The 26,565-nt window shown below is 45.9% G+C and overlaps 1 protein-coding gene across 9 annotated transcripts in view; it reads right to left on the bottom strand.

Annotated features, from left to right (window-relative positions):
- BMPR1A (bone morphogenetic protein receptor type 1A) overlaps window positions 1-26,565 on the bottom strand; it is a 435,163-nt gene that overhangs the window by 145,194 nt on the left and 263,404 nt on the right. For all 9 annotated transcript variants that reach the window (XM_069240617.1, XM_069240609.1, XM_069240610.1 and 6 more), the window contains one exon: window positions 12,964-13,126. In XM_069240617.1, the coding sequence (XP_069096718.1) occupies window positions 12,964-13,126 (163 nt within the window). The remainder of the gene's footprint in view (window positions 1-12,963; window positions 13,127-26,565) is intronic.

Genomic DNA, 26,565 nt, shown 5'->3' with positions numbered 1-26,565 from the left:
TACGGCACCATGATCAATATATTAGCATTAAGTGACATAGCTGATAAATCAAAGCGCCTAAACAAAAAACTGCAATAATGCTTCATAGATTTTAAAAGCGCTTTTGATCGTGTGGACAGAACCCTCCTTAGGGGAAAGTTGCGAAGCTGGGGCTTGCATGCGAGAATCCTGCGACGTATAGAAATGCTATATGACAAAACCTGGGGACAGATCAAGCTAGCTGATGGTATAAAGCTTTCAAGGAAGATCCCAATTAATACTGGTCTCAAACAAGGGTGTGTCCTGGCCCCGCATTTGTTCAATCTTTTCATGGCTGGCCTCTCCCCAAAGCTGGACGAAATAAATTCATACTTCATGAAGCTGGGAACTCTGCATATATCACATCGCTCGTATGCAGACAATATTATTTTATTGAGAACACCAGAGTGGGTCTACAGTGGCTAGTCAAAGCCTTGGTCAATTTTGCGACAACCAATAAACTGGATATTAATATTATCAAGTCAAATACCATGTCTATGTGAGTACCTTTAGCCCTGCACTCAATCTCATATTAGGTAATACAGTGTTAGAAGAGGTCAGTCATTACAAATACTTGGGCCTAAAAATAGACAATAAACTGAATTTTGCTGTGCACAAGCAAACATAATACACAGAAATGCAAAGCTTTGACATTCGCCTTCTGTGTCCTTTCCAGAAAGATGAATGGACCTTCCTATAAACCCTTAACGTCTGTCATGCCCGCAAAACGTTTTCAAACAATAACATATGGGAGGGCTGCATTATACGGAAAAGACTCCCTGATTTTGGACCAGCAACAAATCAAACTTTACAAGCGAGTCTTTAGTCTCCCTCGGTGTGCATCTCCCTCACAAGTTAGACAAGAATTTGGTCTTAAGCAGAAGCTTCTAGCAAGAACATTTCATAAGATAAGACCTGGTATGAAATCAGGGGAAATAACACAGGCCCATTAGCTGCTGGGCTATGGAACTCTGTGGCCAAAGATCCAATGTCAGCATACCTGCAAAGTTCCCTGCAAGTGACACATGCAACACTCTTATGGGATTCCAACATGTTACAGCCCCCCCCCCCTTCTGCAGTGCATTAAACAGAGAAGCTAGGTTGCAATCTTTGTTGGATGATAAGCGTAAATTTGCGGCCCGGTCGAATGCCTGGATGGTTATGTATAATTACATCGGACTGGTACCAGCACAGTATTCGACTGCAACATACTCAGTACATTTGAAACACCAGCTGATTGTCATATGATTACGGTCCTTGCCATCTCCAGCGGAACAACCAGCATGGAAGAATGGTGGTGAAACGTCATGCAGGCTGTGCGGAGCTGTGATGGAGGATATTGTTCACTTGATTTGCATCTGTCCAGCTCTAAGAGAAGCTCGCCATCAATTGTTGAAACTTGCTTTTGTTATGAGTGGGGTTCACTCCTGCTGGCTGGCAGTAATGAAAGTGCTTGGCCTGGCTGAACCGCAGATTAACTGCAAACTGGTGAAATTCTTAGCCCTGCATGCTAAGATTCTTACAGGCTGCTTATGATCTCCCAACAACTCCTTTAGTTCTGTTCAGATACAACTGTGAAGGCATGGTCTGATGAAGAAGGTGCAGTAACATATTCTTATAATATAACATTAGTGACAAACAATTTTATAGCACCCAACAAATTGTAAATTCATGGTGACTATATTTCCCTTATAGAAAACTGTTTGTAAAGTACTGAGTTTTTTTTATAATAAGTTCCCTCTGGTTCACCATAAACTAGATCTTGAAGAAGCAGTGTGATGAAGATGTTCAGCAAGGGCTGTGTTTCTTATTTTAATAATATTTCATCTTAAAAGCTTTCTAGTACTTTATGTCGATCTTGTTAGTTTGCTTATAGAAATTGTACTATTTTAGTCAACTAACTTGCACTTTATATCTAATGAATTTAAGCTCTATAGTATTTTTACCGGGATATTACACCGGCAATTGTTTTAAATGACTCACGTAAAGTGTTAAGTATATGTATTGAAAACCTGTCGGGACCATGACTAACCGTGGACTCTAGTTTTGTTGTGAAGATTCTTATGTATTTCGTTCTTTTCTTTCTCTTCTTTTCCCTTCTCCTTTTCCTTCTCTCTTTTGCTAAGATTTTTAGTAATCATGCAAATAAAGGTAAATTCAAACTGGTTTAGAGGCAGGAGGTCTAGAATTGGCCTTAAAGACTCGTCCTTTTTGGTCATCAGGGAGCATAGAGAGTATACGCCCGAATCCTGATGTACAGGGATGGGGTTTATAGCTCCCATGAGAAGAAGAGCTTGGACTTCCTGTTTGAGCAATGTTTGATGTTCCAGTGATGGCATGTAAGATGGAATATTGGGAAGTGTGGTAGTAAGCTCCAGAAAACAGCCATGTTGGATAATAGATAACACTCACGGTGTGATGCAATTGTTTGCCATGCGGGTAAGAAATCCTGTAAATGATCTCTGACAAGTATTATATGGTCGGGGTGTAGAAGAGACCGGTCACTGATTGGTGATGGATGTTGCTCCACATGGAGAAGCACCTTTATCTCTGCCTTTGGCATAGGTATTCCTGTAGAAGCCTCAGAAGTAACCTCTCAGAGAGGTATGTTGGCCCTGGTTCTGGTGGTAGGAGGTGCAGGCGTCTGGACAGGCTGCCTTGGAACCTCCACGATTGTTGGGGCATTGAAAGGAGCTATGTGGAGTAGGAGTATGAAGGGAGTCCAACGCCTTTGCTTTCTCATTTTTAATTTTTTCTACTGTTCGGTCCACTAGTGGGCCGAGCAGATCTTTCTTATCAATGACATATTAAAAACATTTTGTTCTACCGCTGGTTTGGAACCAGAAATCTGCAGCCATGCATGGAGTCTGAACAAAATAATGGTGTTATACCTCTAGCTCCAGTGTCAGCAGTGTCTAGGGCACAGCGTACTGAGGTATTCGATATAAGCTTGCCTTCACCAACAAGTACTTGTCCCCAGTTTTTTGTGTTTGTCTGGGAGGTATTGGAACAGATCCTCCATTTCATCCCAGTGAGCATGACTATAACGAGCTAGTAGGCCCACTGACTTGGCAATACGTCATTGGTGGATTTTGCAGCAACCTTTTCCCCCACAACAATATGCTTGCTTTCTCTGTCAACATTTCCACCAGCTTGCAAGTTGGCACACTTGCAAGCAGTGTAAGGAGAAGCAAGGCAGGTGGTAATTGGCCCCTGATGTAGATGGGATCAAATGAGGAGGGTTTATATTGTTTGTCTACCGTAAGCGTTGTAACCTAGCCCTAATAGAGTCCTTAAAGAGATTCTCTTTGTGTCTTAACATGCCCTTTAACATAGGGAGATACTGTGTAGTCCTATGAGTGGTGAAAAGTGTTTAAAAAAGGATGTCCTTTTCTACAGGCTGTTTATGGAGTTGTATGTCGTGGAATGCAGCAACTCTACCTATAAGCTCCTGACATGATGTTGAGTCATCAGGAGGGTAGGGCCGGGCTGCCTACAGATCTGGGTCTGTGTCCCGCTGGAGGGTCGATATAGAAAGTATCCCAGTGGTCGACATGTGGTAGTGTCCCAAAAGTGTCTTGTCCCTGCCTAGCCGTATCATACTGTGGAGACCCCTGAGGTGAAATATCTATATCTTCTATAGTCTGTGGTGGAGAAAGTGAAGTGGTGGAGGAGGCAGTGAGGGTGGCAGAAGAGGCAAAGGATTGGTGGCCTTGTCAGAGTTTCCTGTGTTTTGTTAGTACAGGTAAGTCTAGAGTCTCCTGGAAAGACAGGCGTTTTTCGGGTGGTGGAGAAATCTGAACTGAGATTTGGCAAGGATATGTCCAGTGTGAGGGTTGTTGTGGATTTGCTTTTGTGTGGCATCCAATTGCTCTTGGAGTCTTTGGAGAATGTGCTCGACTGGTTTGCCAGAATCTGGCTTGGAATTCGGCTTTGAAGGTTTCGGGTTCGACATAGGTTTTCGTACTGTAGCTCTGCTCAGCGTTGAAGCAGCATACGTGGACGAGGATGTTCAGCTCAGCACCAAGGGTAGGGCAGGCGCAGAGTGGTGTTCCGGGATGAAAGTGCTTAATGTCGAAGGCTTCAGTAGCTGTTTTGGCACCAAACCAGAGGACAGGGTGCCTGAACGATTTGCTTGGTGCTGACCATGGCCAGAAAGCAGTAATTGACCGAAGACCTCTGTATGTTGTTCCAGAGGGGCCAAGTGTCTTTAGGTGGCATCGACACAATGTTGAGTGGGAGGGGGTGCCATACTCACGAACTGTTGAGCCGGTGTAATTTCCTCCATCTCCAAGTCGACCATGAGATTGGAACCGGACCTGCCCTCAATCGATAAATGCCTCTTCCTCCACAGCCAACAGCATTCTACCTCTCCTTTGATGTCATCATGACCGAAGATATCCGGAGTATCACTGATGCTCCCGCGTGACATTTTGAGTTGAAGTGCTCAACGGTCTCTAAGGGTTTTCTTCGAGTGGAAGGAGCATCAGGCGTCGCAATGTGCTTCACCGTACTCTGTTGACAAACACAGATTACAGGCCAGGTGTTAATCGGTCTGGGGATACTTCACCTGGCAGCGCAGACAGTAATGGAAGGGGGTCTATTCCATCACTTGCGAAGCTTTCTCTAAAAAATAAAAAAGTAAAGGAGACCAAAGAAAGGTTTCAATGGGGGCGGCCTTGTAGAGGGTGCGTTCGAAGCGATCCAACAAGCAAAAAAGAAATAACTCGATACGTGGAATAGTGCAGCGAGGGGAATAGTGTTGCACGAACCGAATGGAGAACCGTGACGAAGTCGAACTGGAGTGGAGATGGTGTAAGGAAAACAATCTAACAATGGAGTTGATGCCCATGCGCATTATCACCAAGAGGAGGAGTCATTCTGCCTGGTGACTCAAAAGACTTCTGTTAAGAAAACCAACTTACACATATCCGGACCCAACACTAGATGGTAAGATTATGCAAAGCAAGTGTATCTACAGTCAGACATGCCTTGAACATGTTACCCTGCAAGCATCTGACCGTGGCATGCAGTGCTGTAGATTCACAAGCTGTGCATACTTCTGCCATCTAGTGTTGGGCTCAGACATGCACAACCTGTTTTTCTTCAAAGGAAGTCCATTCAGGTCACAAGGTCTAGTGACTCCACCTATTAGTGATATTGCACATGGGCCTCGGCTCCATTGTTAGAGATTGTTTTTTCCAGCAGGTAGGGCAAAACTGATGATGAAGCAGAACAGAATACAGTAAAGATGACCATGCAAAGTAAAGAAAATGACAGGAGAAGAAAATAATCTGCAACAACCCTAGGGACCGAGGAGAAGGGTTGGTGCATGTGACTCTAACTTACTATATGGAACAAACAGATGCTTAGAGGGTAAGTAACATTTCCCGTTCATGGCATGTGTAGTTCTAGATACACATACTGTGAAATGACTGTAAAGCAGCCCTCCTAAAAGTGGTGGCTTAGCCAAAGGATGTTGAAGAGGACTGGACAATTGTACGTAGGACAGTCTGGCCAACACTAGCTTGCTTTCTGGCCAGAACGTCCACACAGTAATGTTTATTGAAGGTATGTGGGGGTGGACCAGGGAGCTGCTTTACTGTTTTTAACTAACGGTATGTTCTCCAGGAAAGCCATGGAAGTCTCTTTCTTACGAGCTGACTGAGGTCTAGGAGGGGCAGGAAGGGTTCTTTTAGCTTTGGCGTAACATGTTTGTGTGCATTTGTCTAACCACCGTGCTACAGTTGAGTTAGAAAGAGCACGTCGCTTGTGAGGTTTAGATTATGATACAAACAGATGCTGAGTCTTAACAAATGGTTTTGTTCTATCAATATACAATGAAGACTGGTAGTTCAATCATCTGATTAAGGTGGAAACTGGAACCCACCTCCGAAATAAATTTGGGATTGGTTCTAAGGACCACTCTTTCTTGATGTACCTGGAAAAAGTGTTCTTCTAGGGTAAGTGTGTATCTCACTGACTCTTCTTAAGGAAGTGATGGCCACAAGGAAGGCCACCTTCCAAGACAGGAACTGCAGTGGGTAAGAGTGAAGCGGGTCAAAGGGAACACCCATGTGCCTAGTGAAGACAATGTTAAGTTCCAAACTACAAGAAGGGTGTCCTAGGTGACATAACTCCATTATACCTCCAATCAATTCTTTAGTAACAGGTATTCTAAATAAGAAAACCTGTTGTCTGTTCGATAGGTAGGTAGCTACAGCAGCCAGGTGTAATCACATCTAGGCATAAACTAGGTCTGATTTTTGCAAGTGCATAAGGTAACAAACAAAAGCCTGTACTGGTGCTATGAAAGGAATTAATGTGTTTTGGGAGACAGTAGTGTACAAAATGTTTCCATTTGACTGTGAACGGGCCCTAGTGAAGGGTCTGCATGCATTTTTTAAGAATAGGCATACACTCTTCTGGTAGGTTTATTTAGCTACATTTTAATACCTCACTAGCCAATCTGAGGGTTGAGTTCCATGGAGATTAGGGATGCCTGAGAGTGCTGTGGTCTTATGTGTGAAGGTGCTGCCTGTAAGAAGATTCTCGTGTGGGATTAGTGAAAGTTCTACCAGCATGGAGTACCATGGCTAACTCACCCACGTCGACGCCACTAGAATGAGCGTGAGGGTTGTCTGCGAGTCTCATCACCACGAATGGACAGAGTAGGACAGGTGGAAAAGCTTATGCAAATATCCCTGACCAATTCATACATAGTACATTGCCCACAGACTGTGGGTGTGGTAGCCTGGCGGTGAAGCTTGAGCATTTTGAATTTTTTTGCAGTAGCAAACCACAGCACTGGAAGTGCAGGAGTAGGACCTGATGGTAAAGCTCCCATTTGTGTGCCTGCTGAGCATGTCCGCTATAGCTCTGTTTAACCCCGGAATATGTTGTATGGGTAAGGTGTTTTCTGTGAGGAATTGTACACAGCCTGATCTTCTGGCTACACTGGACTTGTTTTTGCAGGAAAAACATGGCAGTTGTGTTGTCTGTGCATATCAAGACTGTCATGTCCTAAGTGATGAAGTGAAAAGCATGGAGAACAAACCAATTTGCTAGCAACTTCAGGTGACTCAATTAAAAGACATTGTTGAGTAGGAGACCATTGACCATGAACATTAAGATGTTTGAGATAAGCTCTCCAACCAGCAAGTGAGGCTTCCGTTGTGATGGTCTCTTGCGGAACTGAGTCGAGGAAGGGTCACCCCAGTAACAAATTGTTTGTGTTCCACCACTGCAGAGAGCGATGTGTGTGGTCCCAAACCAACACTAGATCTTCTGTGAGTGTGATCTTCCGCTTGAGACCACTGTGCTGCTAAGCACTCCTGTAACAGGCACACTGAGCGCCTGGCATGAGGGACAATAGCTTTGTAAGACACCACCAGACCTAGTAGGCGCTTCACAGTTCTGCTACCTGCCAATGTGGCTGAAAAAGAGGCAGCAAGTTTTGGAAACGCTTGTACTCTTGTTGGGTTGGAGTAAGCTTTTCCAACAGCAGAAGGAAGGGCGGTACTTGAAGGAGTTGAAGGTGGGATTTGGTCAGATTGATAGTGAAACCCAGATTGGAGTAGGGTATGAACTGTGGTCTGTGTGTGCTCCAGAGAGAGTTGCTGCATGGCACTCTTGGTCAGCCAGTTGTCTGGGTAAGGGAATACGTGGATGAAGCTCCTCCTGAGATGAGCAGCCACATGGTCAGACATTTGGTGAAAACTCTTGGTGCACTGGTAACTCCAAAGAGGAGCACTTTGAATTGAGAATGGTGCCCACTTACCATAAACCTCAGTTAGCTTCAATGTCCTGGGTGGATGGGTATGTGGATGTAGGCGTCCTACAGATCGAGGGCGGTCATGAAGTTGCCTTCCTGCAAGGGTGGTGTAATGTCCTTTATAGTCAACATTAGGAAGTGTTCTGACTATGTATTTGTTGAGAGGCCTGAGACTGAGGATGGGTTTGAGGGAGCCATCCTTCTTTGGGTTGAGAACCTAGAGGGAGTACACACCCTTTCCGTGGAGTTGATGCGGAATGGGATCTTGTCAAGGAGGGCCTGTACCTCCTCATGAAGGAGGCACACAGCTGCTGTTCAGTCTGTGTTGACAAGGGCAGATGTTTGGTGGTGTTTGCACTAGTTCTGGACTATACCCCTCCTGTGTAATATACTGAACCGAACGGTCTGAGGTGGTTTCTGCCCAGCGGGGCAGAAACCCCTGTATCCTTCTGATTTGCGTGTTGCGTGATCAGGGATAAGCTGTAGTCTGTCACTGTTTTCGGGAGACAGTCCCCTTAGGGGTGGCAAGCTTACTCTACCACTTCCGTTACTTCTCCTATAACGCTATACTAACCTCATGAGAGGGACTTCTGTGTTGGCTTTGTGAAGGTTGAAGAGGTTTCTGGAGTGGGGTCCTTGGACGCCCCATGAAACTGGGTGCACCGAAAGAAACCCCTGGGGGTCTGTATTTGTACAGCACTCGTGACCTTAACCGTCTTAATGCCCTTTTTGATTTTCTCTAGCATCTCATCTACCCACGCGCCAAGGTGATGCTTATCTTCAAAAGCAGATGCTGCTGTACTGCTGGCATAAAGCCACAAATGCAACCAGGCACAGCAGCACAGCAGAATACCAAAATTAATGACGCAAGCTGCAAATGTTAGTGTTAGAGAGACTTCCCCTCTGCAACCAAAAATTGCCCCTTCTTAAGGTACCACTTTGGGAGATGATCTACCAGTTCCGCCATTTCGTCCTAGTATGCAAAGTCATACCTGGAGAGTAAACCAAGTGAATTAGCAATTCACCAACGGACGTGGACTGTGCTGCCACTCTCTTTCCCATAACATCAGTTTTCTTGCTCTCTCATTTGGGAGGGGTGCATCACCCGTGTTCTGAGTGCTGGCACACTTTCTGGCTGTATGATTCACTAAACAGTCAAAAGATAGTTGGCCACGGATTGGATAGGGGAGGCTATATACTGCTTATCCACCCTAGGCCTGATGATTCTGGCCTTGATGGGATCCTTAGTCTCTGTGGCATGCTTGAGGACACCCATCATGATGGTGAGATATTGAAGGGAGCAATAGGTGAGGAGAGGTTTTCCACAAGAAAATCAACCTCTTCTTGTTGTACATGGAGTTCTACATTGTGTAAAGTGGCAGCTCTGTGCAACACCTCATGGTTTAAGTCAGCTTAAGAATTGGCTTATCAAATTCCTCAGAAGCAGCAGAGGATGCAACAGTGGAAGAAGGCCTTGTTGGGGCTAGAGACATTTGCCAACCGAAGGGTGCTGAGCTTGATCTCGGCTTCAATTGCTTTGAGTCAAACTTGGCCTCTGATCCAAATGTTTTGATGCAGGCTGTCGTGGCTCCGAAGATTTTGGCTCCAACCCTTTCGAGCCTAAGGGCGGCTGAGGATGTGCCTTCAGATCCAGATTCTAAGCTGCAGAGAAGGCTCAAGACTTCGAGTGGGACTTCAGCGCCAAATGTGGCTAGGGTGTTGGGTCCATCTTCAAATACTGGTGTCGATCATGGTTGGAAGGCAGTGCTGCACTGGAAGTCAAATAAGTAATCTGGGAGCTAAAAGGTTGGGCATGTGTGTGGTGAGGTATGGAAACATCCGTACGCACTGCGATCTTCTGAGGCGCTGGGCTGGTGGAGGCTCTTTGAACTTGATGTCTGCCCTGGAATCGATGCTTCCTGGGATGGATCCTGATGAAAAGGCTGTCCCACTGCGACGCCTAGAGCATCCAGCTCTTCGACATCTGTCTCCTCCTGTTCTCCAAAGAAGTCTGGACTCTCTTCCACCTCCTGTCAGGGTCATGGCAGCAGGGGCGATACGACAGACGCCTCAGTTTTGAAGAGTATTCTTGTTGCAAAACACAAGGTAGGCCGAACAGGAGTCCTCACAGTGGTCAGGAGACAGACAGTGCAGACTTCATGGAGGTTGGACTTTGGATACTTGGCCCGACAACTAGGACAGATTTGTAACGGAGTCCTTTCCATCACTGTAACATTCTTGACCCGAGCAGTTGGGAGTCAGTAGTCGTTAGATTGACACAGAATAAAAAAGAAAGCAACAGTGTGATTGTTTGTAGGTACCAAGGAGAGGACTGATCTGAGGGCCCAGAGAGACCACCTCAAGGTGTTAAACCGCCACTGTAAATGACACGTCTGAACCAGAAGGCTGAGAAAAATCAATATAACAATGGAGCAGATGCCCACGTACCATATCACTAATAGGCAGAGTCACTAGACCTCATGATCCAAAAAGACTTAATTGGAAGAAAAACAAGTTGTACACGTCTGAGTCCAACACTATATGGCAGACGTTTGCACAACATGTGCATCTACAGCTACACGTCATAAAAAAAGGTTTTACTGTTCTGAAAACGTGTACAAATGGAAAACTGTATCCTAGAAAATCAAACAGGAGTTCACAATCACTTCTCCAGAGTGCGGCATGCACTCAGCTCTTAGCCTCAATCAGGTAATTATAAAAAAAATTAAAACATATAATTTCAATGCTGCATATCGCTCTGTAGATAGATAAAAATCATATAATTTCAATGCTGCACATCGCTCTGTATATAGTTACTCATACCAGACAGCAGCATTTCTCAAGTGCTATTTCTTAACCCACTCTGCAATCTAAATTTCTCAACCTGGTTATCTACTGGAAAAACATATTGATTATGCGAGTAGATCGTTGCTTAGTTAGGATATTCAAATATTTTTAGTATTTTATACCAATATTCTCCTCCCAGGTTCCAAAAAACTGGATTTTACCATCCCACTTGATATTTTGAAACCTACACAATTCTATCTCTTATTGCTGTGAAAGTGGCAGACTGTAGGAAATTAACAGAGGTTGATAGCGGGATAGTTGTCTAAAAAGAGTAGCCTCACTTCAAGGAACCACAGGATCTGCAGAACAAGTATGTCTACAGTACTTGTGTGTGTCCCACAGGGTCAGAATCTAGACTGAGTGAAACACAAATTAGTGGAGTGAGCCTTCAAAATATAGGGTTCTAACCCTTAACACCTTTGAATTTAGCTTGAAGATGACCAACTATTTATTGATAGATAATTCAATGAAGCTGATCAGCTGCTTTATCAGCTTGTGAACTATTACAGATTAATGCATTGTGCATCTTCCACTGTATGCCGTTTGGGTCCAACCCTTTATAATGCGTTTTCACCAGAAACAAGGAAAAGGTAGGACAGCTCAGATTTTCAGACTGCAAAACCACATCCTACGCCTGTGCATTAATTATGGGATAAACCTCTACTAAAAGGGACTGGGAAGAGGAGATGTAAATGATCACTGGAAAGGTTTTCCTCCTTTTTTACTTGCCACGTGATTTAAATTGCTTACTATATGTACATACATGCGGGATTTCCCAGAATCCCCTCTAGTGAAATATTCAAAGACGTAGGGAACACATTTATGTGGGTAGTGTGTGACTTACATAACCTATTAATAGATCCTAACAACTCTAAATCCATGGAGGCATGACTGAGGTACAGTTCGCAGGCGATATTCAAACCTGAATATACTTAACAGAACAAGTCACAGAGACTCCGACATCCATGACGTTGGTATCTGAAAAGCTCAAAGCTGAATTCTTTTAAGATACTCCAAAGTTGAAAGCAGACAACACTGAAATGTAAACGACTAGTCTTATGGTGAATTCTAAAGACTTGAGATGTCAAGAAGATCAGTGTAATATGGTATATGTATTATAGGACTGCACAGATTTGAGTGAGTACCGGAGGTCAGTATGGCATACAATTAAATTGCTAAATTAATCATTTAAAGTATACAAAAAACTGGCCGTAGGTCATGGTACAGCTGTCATACCAATATCGCCAACAGTTAGGCAGTGGCTGACAATGTCACTAGCCTGTGCATAAACAAGCATCCTAAGACACTACAGAACACCCTAAACACCAACAATAAATAGTGGCTTGTAGGAATGTACATCCTATCATCATAGAAACAGCAAACCAAGATGCCCATTTTGTAAATATGTGGTTCCCTTTCCTGTGGGAAGACGGAGCTCATTCAAGACTAATTTACCGTAGCAGATTAGGAATAACACAGAGAGAGAAAATATATTGGCTTATACAGTGTCAAACAAAAAATCTGGAATTATATAATCTGTTCTGGATCGCCCTTTAGAATCACCTGTCAAAGAAAACACTTAACAAAATGCTGGCAGCTTTCTCTAGTCTTCAATTCGTGCCCCCTGCAATGTCTCCCTATATCTGCTTCCTTCCGAAAGTCACAATCATGTACAACATTCACTTATCCTCCTTGTGAAGCACGAGCATTGACACAATTACGTTTCTTTGACTCTCCCTTGGAGAAACACATACAGCACATACATTTTCTCGATATCTGTCATACAGCAGCAATAACACATATTTTGTTTGAACTGCGTTGAGAAACTGGATCTATCCAAGAGAATGAGCTGTAAACACTACATCCAAGTGGAACCCAATTTGTACATCATTTTATGTCATGTAACGATAAGGAATTAGTCAACAGTTGAAAATGTACAAAACTGTATTCTTGGCTGTTTTATGAAAACTTTAACATACTACTACTACTACAAAAGTAAGAAATATTGGAGGAATTCATGCATTGCAGATGCCCCTTTTAAATAAAAAAAAAGCTCTTATAACTGTGAACCATACAATAGAGGGATGCTGTGGAGTCCACACTTACATACACGCTGTGTTAATTTGGTGTGATGAGCATGCCTGATGTGATGGGTCACGTGTATTTGTGAATGGCTTTGAATAGACTTGCTCTTCTACCTTAAAAGTGCTATTTGGCAACATTAACACAAGAAAGTGCAATTCAGCAACCATGCTAGTCCAATCTAGAATGTGGGAATAAAAAAATATATCGTGCTGCTTGTTTATTGAGAAGCTAATGCTTACTTGCAGGTGCCATTGATGGCATTGTCAGGGCAGTAGACTGAGCAATGGCACAGGAGAAAAGGTTCACGGTCTTCGGGTGCCACTGTCACGCCGTCCGCTTGCTTTTTCGGGTCAGAGTTCGACTTCATCCCTGTACCGTGAAGAAGGCTGTCCAGATACTGCCCTGCAGGTGACAGGCAACAAGACGAGCAAAATTAGGGTGTGATGTACATATCGATCATCTTGCATGCAGGACAGAACACAAAATGAACTGCCTCTTCGCCTGTGAATAATGTATTACTTCCAAACTAGGTGGCAATTACTTGATCCACCTTTAAAGGATTAAAACTCAGTTTTCCCTTTCCAGGTTGTTATGGTTAGAGTAAGGTAAACCGTCGTGGCTCAAGAGCCTTGCAATGCTGCCCATCATACATCGTGTCCCACAGAAATCGAATTTCCAGTGGTACAAACCTATCTGCGCTTGGCTACTGAGTAGCAGTGGCTGACGTGTTGCTTCTCAAGGGTAGCAGGTAACTTAGCCCCTACACCGTAGTCACCCTTGTCCTTTCGGTGCACAGTTATATACTTTCCCATTCAGATGTCCCACCATTCCTGGGTGGGTCATCAGGTAGCAGGCAAACGTCTCATGCGACAAGGTCTACTTCCTAAACTTCGCTTCAAGTAAAGTGAAGACTCTTCACTACACGTTTCACAACTTCGCTAGCATAGTTTAAAGCTTTGTCCAGCACTACAAAACAAATCTTGTGTGATACCTGCTGGCCATCAAGCTCTCCACAACCATTACCCACGTGTTGGCAAGGATGGAGGTTTGCCGTGCTCTAAAACCTATGAAACAAGGTGGAAGTACTCATTGGAAGCAGCATCATAGATACATTAATATGCCACCTCCTACATGCATTATTTATCAGAACTATTTGAAAAGCACCCAATAAATCGAACGTTCCTTACAAAAAGTATTACAAAACATCTGTTCGGGTGAAAAACATACAAACTCAAGTTTGATCTCACTGCCTTAATCAACTCTGCCAGCATGTAAGACAAAGTGTTTGAACTCAGATCAGAGTCATCTGAGAACGCATCCAACCAATTCAAACAATCTTTGATACTGGGACAACTCGGAAGGGGAGTGTGGTGGTGGCAGAGTGTAAGGTGGTGTACTGTTAGCATAAATCTAATCCAGTGTCACCTTCACACCTACCCCTGAAATGGAAAGGGATCCACCATGAAATGTTCTGGGGTTTCAAATTCTAGAGACTTCAAGAATAATTTTCTCCAGGTACCCATGTTATACAGTTATGCTGAATTCTAAAGTTCTTGTTAGATATATTAGGTGACACGGTGCTGATGTGGTCTAAACTGTAGTAGAGTACCTCCTGTCACAAATGTCATCAAAATGTGTCAGTTTACACCTTAGGTTAATGAAAGTAATTAATAGTCAAACGTAGAAGCTTCATTGGCACGCAATTTGAATGTGCATTTGCATGTATTTCAGAGTTTGACTTAGGTGGTATTTGGATTAAATTACAAGTTAGAGGGATACGAATGATGTTATAATGTAATTTAGACTCTAGAATAACAGTGCATATTGAAATGATATTGCATTTCTAATGATTAAATTTAAAAATGCATGCAAAAATTAGAGAAATGTTGTTCTCTGTTGTTGTTAATGGAATGTATTACGAAAGCTTTTTCATTTTAAATAAATGTATTATTCATGTTAATGTACTGTTATCAATGCTGAATTCGTAAGTTTGCATATCACATGTTTTATTAAAATATATTAATTGGAGGTAATTTCATGATTTCTTCCCTTACCATAAGTGAGGCCTGCAGTTTGCATTTTTTCGATTGTGTTAGAATACTAATGTGAACTTTTTTACATTACGTTCCCATGAGAAGACTAGATTTTGGTAATAGACCCCATTGTTTAAGCATAGAGAGAATACATCTTATCACCCCTGGGAACAGAACCATGAGGAAAATGGACTGATTTTGTATAGAATTGTTTAAAAGTTGTGTGGCGTCACACAGATGTAAGATGTTCTTATGGAAAGCTTGGGAAACAGGGGAGGCTCCTCAGCAATGGCGGAGGAGCGTTACCCCACTGGCTAAGAGCCAACAGCAGTAAAATAAAACGCTATTTGAATAATGTCTTATTTTTCTGCTCAGCCAGTGGGTGCAGGAAGGGGCAGGGCTGGCCTCGGAGGTGGGAGGCGGAATGAGGACTTGTGTGCACTAACCGCGCATGTGTGTTCGGACGGCCTAAGACAGCCGTTCAAACACACAAGCGCCCTTAGGTTTCTCCAGCTCTGCTGTGTACACATTCGGATGGAAGAAAGTGCACAGGCACCAGGGTTGTGTTTGAGCAGCAGTCACTGCCGCTCAGACCAATCCTGACGCTGCTTACATGCTATGTTTAGCATGTAAGCTACGCCAGGATTGCTGGAGAGCCTCTTCTGGTGTCCCAGAACATGAAAGGAGGACGAATGAGGCAGCAGGAGAGGACGGTGGAGGCAACAAACAGTAACTTGTTTCTTTTATTCACCCCGCCTCACCCCCTCCCTTACCCCAAGCTGGCCTGATATCTTTAGCAAATCATAATATTGGTGCCTTTTTGATATGACAGTACCCAGCAGGACTTTAGGCAAAGAGAAAGTCAGAGATCCCTAGTTCACAGCTTCTGTCCTGATGCTTGCAGATACTTTGCTCATGGAGAGTTCCTGAATGCTCAGCCTCTTGGAGAGGTATCTTTCTCTTTGCTTTGCTCCTTGAGATGTCCTTTGAGATTTAGAAATCTTTACATAATCACCTTCAGAAGAGTCTTGATTGAGCTTCTGTCATGCTGACGCCTTTCCCTTTTTCCTATCTTTATCTTAGTTAGTAACCAGAGATTAATCTTTTTCCAGATCATTTTTATCCTTTTATGCTTTTTGTCTTTTGCCTGGATGTGTTTGTCCCACACATGTATTTCTCCGATTCTGTTAGCTGTAGGGTTTTCATTGCCCAGCCAAATTATGACACTGCTAAATTGAATTGACAGATTAATCCTCATTCCGAGCAACATATAATATCTGTACTGCAGTGTAGGAAGTTGGCTCTGTATGTGCTATTTCAAGGTAAGGAATAGCATGCACAGAGTCCAAGGGTTCCCCTTAGAGGTAAAATAGTGGTAAAAATAGATAATACTAATGCTCTATTTTGTGGTAGTGTGGTCGAGCAGTAGGCTTATCCAAGGAGTAGTGTTAAGCATTTGTTGTACATACACATAGACAATAAATGAGGTACACACACTCAGAGACAAATCCAGCCAATAGGTTTTTGTATAGAAAAATATCTTTTCTTAGTTTATTTTAAGAACCACAGGTTCAAATTCTACATGTAATATCTCATTTGAAAGGTATTGCAGGTAAGTACTTTAGGAACTTTAAATCATAAAAATTGCATGTATACTTTTCAAGTTATTGACAAATAGCTGTTTTAAAAGTGGACGCTTAGTGCAATTTTCACAGTTCCTAGGGGAGGTAAGTTTTGGTTAGTTTTACCAGGTAAGTAAGACACTTACAGGGTTCAGTTCTTGGTCCAAGGTAGCCCACCGTTGGGGGTTCAGAGCAACCCCAAAGTCACCACACCAGCAGCTCAGGGCCGGTCAGGTGCAGAGTTCAAAGTGGTGCCCAAAACACATGGGCTAGAATGGAGAGAAGGGGGTGCCCCGGTTCCGGTCTGCTTGCAGGTAAGTACCCGCGTCTTCGGAGGGCAGACCAGGGGGGTTTTGTAGGGCACCGGGGGGGACACAAGCCCACACAGAAATTTCACCCTCAGCAGCGCGGGGGCGGCCGGGTGCAGTGCAGAAACAAGCGTCGGGTTCGCAATGTTAGTCTATGAGAGATCTCGGGATCTCTTCAGCGCTGCAGGCAGGCAAGGGGGGGATTCCTCGGGGAAACCTCCACTTGGGCAAGGGAGAGGGACTCCTGGGGGTCACTTCTCCAGTGAAAGTCCGGTCCTTCAGGTCCTGGGGGCTGCGGGTGCAGGGTCTCTCCCAGGCGTCGGGACTTAGGATTCAAAGAGTCGCGGTCAGGGGAAGCCTCGGGATTCCCTCTGCAGGCGGCGCTGTGGGGGCTCAGGGGGGACAGGTTTTGGTACTCACAGTATCAGAGTAGTCCTGGGGTCCTCCCTGAGGTGTTGGTTCTCCACCAGCCGAGTCGGGGTCGCCGGGTGCAGTGTTGCAAGTCTCACGCTTCTTGCGGGGAGCTTGCAGGGTTCTTTAAAGCTGCTGGAAACAAAGTTGCAGCTTTTCTTGGAGCAGGTCCGCTGTCCTCGGGAGTTTCTTGTCTTTTCGAAGCAGGGGCAGTCCTCAGAGGATGTCGAGGTCGCTGGTCCCTTTGGAAGGCGTCGCTGGAGCAGGATCTTTGGAAGGCAGGAGACAGGCCGGTGAGTTTCTGGAGCCAAGGCAGTTGTCGTCTTCTGGTCTTCCTCTGCAGGGGTTTTCAGCTAGGCAGTCCTTCTTCTTGTAGTTGCAGGAATCTAATTTTCTAGGGTTCAGGGTAGCCCTTAAATACTAAATTTAAGGGCGTGTTTAGGTCTGGGGGGTTAGTAGCCAATGGCTACTAGCCCTGAGGGTGGGTACACCCTCTTTGTGCCTCCTCCCAAGGGGAGGGGGTCACAATCCTAACCCTATTGGGGGAATCCTCCATCTGCAAGATGGAGGATTTCTAAAAGTCAGAGTCACCTCAGCTCAGGACACCTTAGGGGCTATCCTGACTGGCCAGTGACTCCTCCTTGTTGCTTTCTTTGTTCCCTCCAGCCTTGCCGCCAAAAGTGGGGGCCGTGGCCGGAGGGGGCGGGCAACTCCACTAAGCTGGAGTGCCCTGCTGGGCTGTGACAAAGGGGTGAGCCTTTGAGGCTCACCGCCAGGTGTCACAGCTCCTGCCTGGGGGAGGTGTTAGCATCTCCACCCAGTGCAGGCTTTGTTACTGGCCTCAGAGTGACAAAGGCACTCTCCCCATGGGGCCAGCAACATGTCTCTGGTGTGGCAGGCTGCTGGAACTAGTCAGCCTACACAGACAGTCGGTTAAGTTTCAGGGGGCACCTCTAAGGTGCCCTCTGTGGTGTATTTTACAATAAAATGTACACTGGCATCAGTGTGCATTTATTGTGCTGAGAAGTTTGATACCAAACTTCCCAGTTTTCAGTGTAGCCATTATGGTGCTGTGGAGTTCGTGTTTGACAGACTCCCAGACCATATACTCTTATGGCTACCCTGCACTTACAATGTCTAAGGTTTTGTTTAGACACTGTAGGGGTACCATGCTCATGCACTGGTACCCTCACCTATGGTATAGTGCACCCTGCCTTAGGGCTGTAAGGCCTGCTAGAGGGGTGTCTTACCTATACTGCATAGGCAGTGAGAGGCTGGCATGGCACCCTGAGGGGAGTGCCATGTCGACTTACTCGTTTTGTCCTCACTAGCACACACAAGCTGGTAAGCAGTGTGTCTGTGCTGAGTGAGAGGTCTCCAGGGTGGCATAAGACATGCTGCAGCCCTTAGAGACCTTCCTGGGCATCAGGGCCCTTGGTACTAGAAGTACCAGTTACAAGGGACTTATCTGGATGCCAGGGTCTGCCAATTGTGGATACAAAAGTACAGGTTAGGGAAAGAACACTGGTGCTGGGGCCTGGTTAGCAGGCCTCAGCACACTTTCAATTGTAAACATAGCATCAGCAAAGGCAAAAAGTCAGGGGGCAACCATGCCAAGGAGGCATTTCCTTACACAACCCCCCCCCAAACGAAAGAGGATGAGACTAACCTTTCCCAAGAGAGTCTTCATTTTCTAAGTGGAAGAACCTGGAAAGGCCATCTGCATTGGCATGGGCAGTCCCAGGTCTGTGTTCCACTATAAAGTCCATTCCCTGTAGGGAGATGGACCACCTCAACAGTTTAGGATTTTCACCTTTCATTTGCATCAGCCATTTGAGAGGTCTGTGGTCAGTTTGAACTAGGAAGTGAGTCCCAAAGAGGTATGGTCTCAGCTTCTTCAGGGACCAAACCACAGCAAAGGCCTCCCTCTCAATGGCACTCCAACGCTGCTCCCTGGGGAGTAACCTCCTGCTAATGAAAGCAACAGGCTGGTCAAGGCCATCATCATTTGTTTGGGACAAAACTGCCCCTATCCCATGTTCAGAGGCATCAGTCTGCACAATGAACTGCTTAGAATAATCTGGAGCTTTTAGAACTGGTGCTGAGCACATTGCTTGTTTCAGGGTGTCAAAGGCCTGTTGGCATTCCACAGTCCAGTTCACTTTCTTGGGCATTTTCTTGGAGGTGAGTTCAGTGAGGGCTGTCACAATGGATCCATATCCCTTCACAAACCTCCTGTAATACCCAGTCAAGCCAAGGAATGCCCTGACTTGAGTCTGGGTTTTTGGAGCTACCCAGTCCAGAATGGTCTGGATCTTGGGTTGGAGTGGCTGAACTTGGCCTCCACCTACAAGGTGGCCCAAGTAAACCACAGTTCCCTGCCCTATCTGGCATTTGGATGCCTTGATAGAGAGGCCTGCAGATTGCAGAGCCTTCAAAACCTTCTTCAGGTGGACCAGGTGATCCTGCCAGGTGGAGCTAAAGACAGCAATATCATCAAGATAAGCTGTGCTAAAGGACTCCAAGCCAGCAAGGACTTGATTCACCAACCTTTGGAAGGTGGCAGGGGCATTCTTTAAACCAAAGGGCATAACAGTAAACTGATAATGCCCATCAGGTGTGGAGAATGCTGTTTTCTCTTTTGCTCCAGGTGCCATTTTTATTTGCCAGTACCCTGCTGTCAAGTCAAAGGTACTTAAGAATTTGGCAGCACCTAATTTATCTATGAGCTCATCAGCTCTTGGAATTGGATGAGCATCTGTCTTGGTGACAGAATTGAGCCCTCTGTAGTCCACACAAAACCTCATCTCTTTCTTTCCATCTTTGGTGTGAGGTTTGGGGACTAAGACCACTGGGCTAGCCCAGGGGCTGTCAGAGCGCTCAATTACTCCCAATTCCAGCATCTTGTGGACTTCCACCTTGATGCTTTCCTTAACATAGTCAGACTGTCTAAAGATTTTGTTTTTGACAGGCATGCTGTCTCCTGTGTCCACATCATGGGTACACAGGTGTGTCTGACCAGGGGTTAAGGAGAAGAGTTCAGGAAACTGTTGTAGGACTCTCCTACAATCAGCTTGCTGTTGGCCAGAGAGGGTGTCTGAGTAGATCACTCCATCTACTGTGCCATCTTTTGGGTCTGATGACAGAAGATCAGGGAGAGGTTCACTCTCTGCCTCCTGATCCTCATCTGTTACCATCAACAGATTCACATCAGCCCTGTCATGGAAGAGCTTAAGGCGGTTCACATGGATCACCCTCTTGGGGCTCCTGCTTGTGCCCAGGTCCACCAGGTAGGTGACCTGACTCTTCCTTTCTAGCACTGGGTAAGGGACACTCCATTTGTCATGGAGTGCCCTGGGAGCCACAGGCTCCAGAACCCAGACTTTCTGCCCTGGTTGGAACTCAACCAGTGCAGCCTTTTGGTCATACCAAAACTTCTGGAGCTGTTGGCTGGCCTCAAGGTTTTTGGTTGCCTTTTCCATGTACTCTGCCATTCTAGAGCGAAGGCCAAGTACATAGTCCACTATGTCCTGTTTAGGCTCATGGAGAGGTCTCTCCCAGCCTTCTTTAACAAGGGCAAGTGGTCCCCTTACAGGATGACCAAACAGAAGTTCAAAGGGTGAGAATCCTACTCCCTTCTGTGGCACCTCTCTGTAAGCGAAAAGCAGACATGGCAAGAGGACATCCCACCTCCTTTTGAGTTTTTCTGGGAGCCCCATGATCATGCCTTTTAATGTCTTGTTGAATCTCTCAACCAAGCCATTAGTTTGTGGGTGGTATGGTGTAGTGAATTTATAAGTCACTCCACACTCATTCCACATGTGCTTTAGGTATGCTGACATGAAGTTGGTACCTCTGTCAGACACCACCTCCTTAGGGAAACCCACTCTGGTAAAGATACCAATGAGGGCCTTGGCTACTGCAGGGGCAGTAGTCGACCTAAGGGGAATAGCTTCAGGATACCTGGTAGCATGATCCACTACTACCAGGATATACATATTTCCTGAGGCTGTGGGAGGTTCTAGTGGACCAACTATGTCCACACCCACTCTTTCAAAGGGAACCCCCACCACTGGAAGTGGAATGAGGGGGGCCTTTGGATGTCCACCTGTCTTACCACTGGCTTGACAGGTGGGGCAGGAGAGGCAAAACTCCTTAACCATGTTGGACATATTGGGCCAGTAGAAGTGGTTGACTAACCTCTCCCACGTCTTGGTTTGTCCCAAATGTCCAGCAAGGGGAATGTCATGGGCCAATGTTAGGATGAACTCTCTGAACAGCTGAGGCACTACCACTCTCCTAGTGGCACCAGGTTTGGGGTCTCTGGCCTCAGTGTACAGGAGTCCATCTTCCCAATAGACCCTATGTGTTCCATTTTTCTTGCCCTTGGACTCTTCAGCAGCTTGCTGCCTAAGGCCTTCAAGAGAGGGACAGGTTTCTTGTCCCCTACACAGCTCCTCCCTTGAGGGTCCCCCTGGGCCTAAGAGCTCAACCTGATAAGGTTCAAGCTCCAAAGGCTCAGTTCCCTCAGAGGGCAGAACTTCTTCCTGAGAAGAGAGGTTCCCTTTCTTTTGCTGTGTTGCAGTTGGTTTCCCAACTGACTTTCCTGTTCTCTTGGTAGGCTGGGCCATTTTTCCAGACTCCAGCTCTACTTTTTCACCCTGTGCCTTGCATTGTGCTCTTGTTTTCACACACACCAGTTCAGGGATACCCAGCATTGCTGCATGGGTTTTTAGTTCTACCTCAGCCCATGCTGAGGACTCCAGGTCATTTCCAAGCAGACAGTCCACTGGGATATTTGAGGAGACCACCACCTGTTTCAGGCCATTGACCCCTCCCCATTCTAAAGTAACCATTGCCATGGGATGTACTTTTCTCTGATTGTCAGCGTTGGTGACTGTGTAAGTTTTTCCAGTCAGGTATTGGCCAGGGGAAACCAGTTTCTCTGTCACCATGGTGACACTGGCACCTGTATCCCTCAGGCCCTCTATTCTAGTCCCATTAATTAAGAGTTGCTGTCTGTATTTTTGCATGTTAGGCGGCCAGACAGCTAGTGTGGCTAAATCCACCCCACCCTCAGAAACTAGAGTAGCTTCAGTGTGGACCCTGATTTGCTCTGGGCACACTGTTGATCCCACTTGGAGACTAGCCATACCAGTGTTACCTGGATGGGAGTTTGGAGTGGAACCTTTCTTGGGACAGGCCTTGTCTCCAGTTTGGTGTCCATGCTGTTTACAGCTATGACACCAGGCCTTTTTGGGATCAAAGTTTTTACCCTTGTACCCATTGTTTTGTGAAGAGGCTCTGGGCCCACCCTCCTGAGCAGGTTTTTGGGGGCCTGTAGAAGACTCTTTACTATTTTTAGTTTTGGTTGTCTCATCACCCTTCCCCTGGGGCGTCTTTGTGACCCCTTTCTTTTGGTCACCCCCTGTTGAAGTCTTGGACACCCTTGTCTTGACCCAATGGTCCGCCTTCTTTCCCAATTCTTGGGGAGAAATTGGTCCTAGGTCTACCAGATGCTGATGCAGTTTATCATTGAAACAATTACTCAATAGGTGTTCCTTCACAAATAAATTGTACAGCCCATCATAATTACTTACACCACTGCCTTGAATCCAACCATCTAGTGTTTTCACTGAGTAGTCAACAAAGTCAACCCAGGTCTGGCTCGAGGATTTTTGAGCCCCCCTGAACCTAATCCTGTACTCCTCAGTGGAGAATCCAAAGCCCTCAATCAGGGTACCCTTCATGAGGTCATAAGATTCTGCATCTTTTCCAGAGAGTGTGAGGAGTCTATCCCTACACTTTCCAGTGAACATTTCCCAAAGGAGAGCACCCCAGTGAGATCTGTTCACTTTTCTGGTTACACAAGCCCTCTCAAAAGCTGTGAACCATTTGGTGATGTCATCACCATCTTCATATTTTGTCACAATCCCTTTGGGGATTTTTAACATGTCAGGAGAATCTCTGACCCTATTTATATTGCTGCCACCATTGATGGGTCCTAGGCCCATCTCTTGTCTTTCCCTTTCTATGGCTAGGAGCTGTCTCTCTAAAGCCAATCTTTTGGCCATCCTGGCTAACAGGAGGTCATCTTCACTGAGAGCATCCTCAGTGATTTCAGAAATGTGGGACCCTCCTGTGAGGGACTCACTATTTCTGACTAACACAGTTGGAGACAGGACTTGAGGGGTCCTGTTCTCCCTATTTAGGACTGGAGGAGGGACATTGGCCTCCAAGTCACTAATTTCTTCCTCTGTGAGGTCATCATCAGAGGGGTTGGCTTTTTCAAACTCTGCCAATAGCTCCTGGAGCTGAATTTTGGTAGGTCTGGAGCCAATGGTTATTTTTTTGATATTACAGAGAGACCTTAGCTCCCTCATCTTAAGATGGAGGTAAGGTGTGGTGTCGAGTTCCACCACCTGCATCTCTGTATCAGACATTATTCTGCTAAGAGTTGGAATACTTTTTTAAGAATCTAAAACTGTTTCTAGAATCTAATTCAAACTTTTAACAAACTTTTAAACTCTAAAAAGACAATGCTAAACAGGGACTTAACACACAAGGCCCTAGCAGGACTTTTAAGAATTTAGAAAAATTTCAAATTGCAAAAATGAATTTCTAATGACAATTTTGGAATTTGTCGTGTGATCAGGTATTGGCTGAGTAGTCCAGCAAATGCAAAGTCTTGTACCCCACCGCTGATCCACCAATGTAGGAAGTTGGCTCTGTATGTGCTATTTCAAGGTAAGGAATAGCATGCACAGAGTCCAAGGGTTCCCCTTAGAGGTAAAATAGTGGTAAAAATAGATAATACTAATGCTCTATTTTGTGGTAGTGTGGTCGAGCAGTAGGCTTATCCAAGGAGTAGTGTTAAGCATTTGTTGTACATACACATAGACAATAAATGAGGTACACACACTCAGAGACAAATCCAGCCAATAGGTTTTTGTATAGAAAAATATCTTTTCTTAGTTTATTTTAAGAACCACAGGTTCAAATTCTACATGTAATATCTCATTTGAAAGGTATTGCAGGTAAGTACTTTAGGAACTTTAAATCATAAAAATTGCATGTATACTTTTCAAGTTATTGACAAATAGCTGTTTTAAAAGTGGACACTTAGTGCAATTTTCACAGTTCCTAGGGGATGTAAGTTTTGGTTAGTTTTACCAGGTAAGTAAGACACTTACAGGGTTCAGTTCTTGGTCCAAGGTAGCCCACCGTTGGGGGTTCAGAGCAACCCCAAAGTCACCACACCAGCAGCTCAGGGCCGGTCAGGTGCAGAGTTCAAAGTGGTGCCCAAAACACATAGGCTAGAATGGAGAGAAGGGGGTGCCCCGGTTCCGGTCTGCTTGCAGGTAAGTACCCGCGTCTTCGGAGGGCAGACCAGGGGGGTTTTGTAGGGCACCGGGGGGGACACAAGCCCACACAGAAATTTCACCCTCAGCAGCGCGGGGGCGGCCGGGTGCAGTGCAGAAACAAGCGTCGGGTTCGCAATGTTAGTCTATGAGAGATCTCGGGATCTCTTCAGCGCTGCAGGCAGGCAAGGGGGGGATTCCTCGGGGAAACCTCCACTTGGGCAAGGGAGAGGGACTCCTGGGGGTCACTTCTCCAGTGAAAGTCCGGTCCTTCAGGTCCTGGGGGCTGCGGGTGCAGGGTCTCTCCCAGGCGTCGGGACTTAGGATTCAAAGAGTCGCGGTCAGGGGAAGCCTCGGGATTCCCTCTGCAGGCGGCGCTGAGGGGGCTCAGGGGGGACAGGTTTTGGTACTCACAGTATCAGAGTAGTCCTGGGGTCCTCCCTGAGGTGTTGGTTCTCCACCAGCCGAGTCGGGGTCGCCGGGTGCAGTGTTGCAAGTCTCACGCTTCTTGCGGGGAGCTTGCAGGGTTCTTTAAAGCTGCTGGAAACAAAGTTGCAGCTTTTCTTGGAGCAGGTCCGCTGTCCTCGGGAGTTTCTTGTCTTTTCGAAGCAGGGGCAGTCCTCAGAGGATGTCGAGGTCGCTGGTCCCTTTGGAAGGCGTCGCTGGAGCAGGATCTTTGGAAGGCAGGAGACAGGCCGGTGAGTTTCTGGAGCCAAGGCAGTTGTCGTCTTCTGGTCTTCCTCTGCAGGGGTTTTCAGCTAGGCAGTCCTTCTTCTTGTAGTTGCAGGAATCTAATTTTCTAGGGTTCAGGGTAGCCCTTAAATACTAAATTTAAGGGCGTGTTTAGGTCTGGGGGGTTAGTAGCCAATGGCTACTAGCCCTGAGGGTGGGTACACCCTCTTTGTGCCTCCTCCCAAGCGGAGGGGGTCACAATCCTAACCCTATTGGGGGAATCCTCCATCTGCAAGATGGAGGATTTCTAAAAGTCAGAGTCACCTCAGCTCAGGACACCTTAGGGGCTGTCCTGACTGGCCAGTGACTCCTCCTTGTTGCTTTCTTTGTTCCCTCCAGCCTTGCCGCCAAAAGTGGGGGCCGTGGCCGGAGGGGGCGGGCAACTCCACTAAGCTGGAGTGCCCTGCTGGGCTGTGACAAAGGGGTGAGCCTTTGAGGCTCACCGCCAGGTGTCACAGCTCCTGCCTGGGGGAGGTGTTAGCATCTCCACCCAGTGCAGGCTTTGTTACTGGCCTCAGAGTGACAAAGGCACTCTCCCCATGGGGCCAGCAACATGTCTCTGGTGTGGCAGGCTGCTGGAACTAGTCAGCCTACACAGACAGTCGGTTAAGTTTCAGGGGGCACCTCTAAGGTGCCCTCTGTGGTGTATTTTACAATAAAATGTACACTGGCATCAGTGTGCATTTATTGTGCTGAGAAGTTTGATACCAAACTTCCCAGTTTTCAGTGTAGCCATTATGGTGCTGTGGAGTTCGTGTTTGACAGACTCCCAGACCATATACTCTTATGGCTACCCTGCACTTACAATGTCTAAGGTTTTGTTTAGACACTGTAGGGGTACCATGCTCATGCACTGGTACCCTCACCTATGGTATAGTGCACCCTGCCTTAGGGCTGTAAGGCCTGCTAGAGGGGTGTCTTACCTATACTGCATAGGCAGTGAGAGGCTGGCATGGCACCCTGAGGGGAGTGCCATGTCGACTTACTCGTTTTGTCCTCACTAGCACACACAAGCTGGTAAGCAGTGTGTCTGTGCTGAGTGAGAGGTCTCCAGGGTGGCATAAGACATGCTGCAGCCCTTAGAGACCTTCCTGGGCATCAGGGCCCTTGGTACTAGAAGTACCAGTTACAAGGGACTTATCTGGATGCCAGGGTCTGCCAATTGTGGATACAAAAGTACAGGTTAGGGAAAGAACACTGGTGCTGGGGCCTGGTTAGCAGGCCTCAGCACACTTTCAATTGTAAACATAGCATCAGCAAAGGCAAAAAGTCAGGGGGCAACCATGCCAAGGAGGCATTTCCTTACATGCAGATATTTCTTTAGTAAGTATGCGTTGTCCTACTTGAATGCTTAGTTTTGTTAATGTTAGTTTG

This window comes from Pleurodeles waltl, chromosome 6 (assembly GCF_031143425.1).
Source record: "Pleurodeles waltl isolate 20211129_DDA chromosome 6, aPleWal1.hap1.20221129, whole genome shotgun sequence".
NCBI classification, from domain to species: domain Eukaryota; kingdom Metazoa; phylum Chordata; class Amphibia; order Caudata; family Salamandridae; genus Pleurodeles; species Pleurodeles waltl.
The sequence above is the reverse complement of the archived record's forward strand: the minus strand, read 5'-3'. Positions and strand labels throughout refer to the sequence as shown.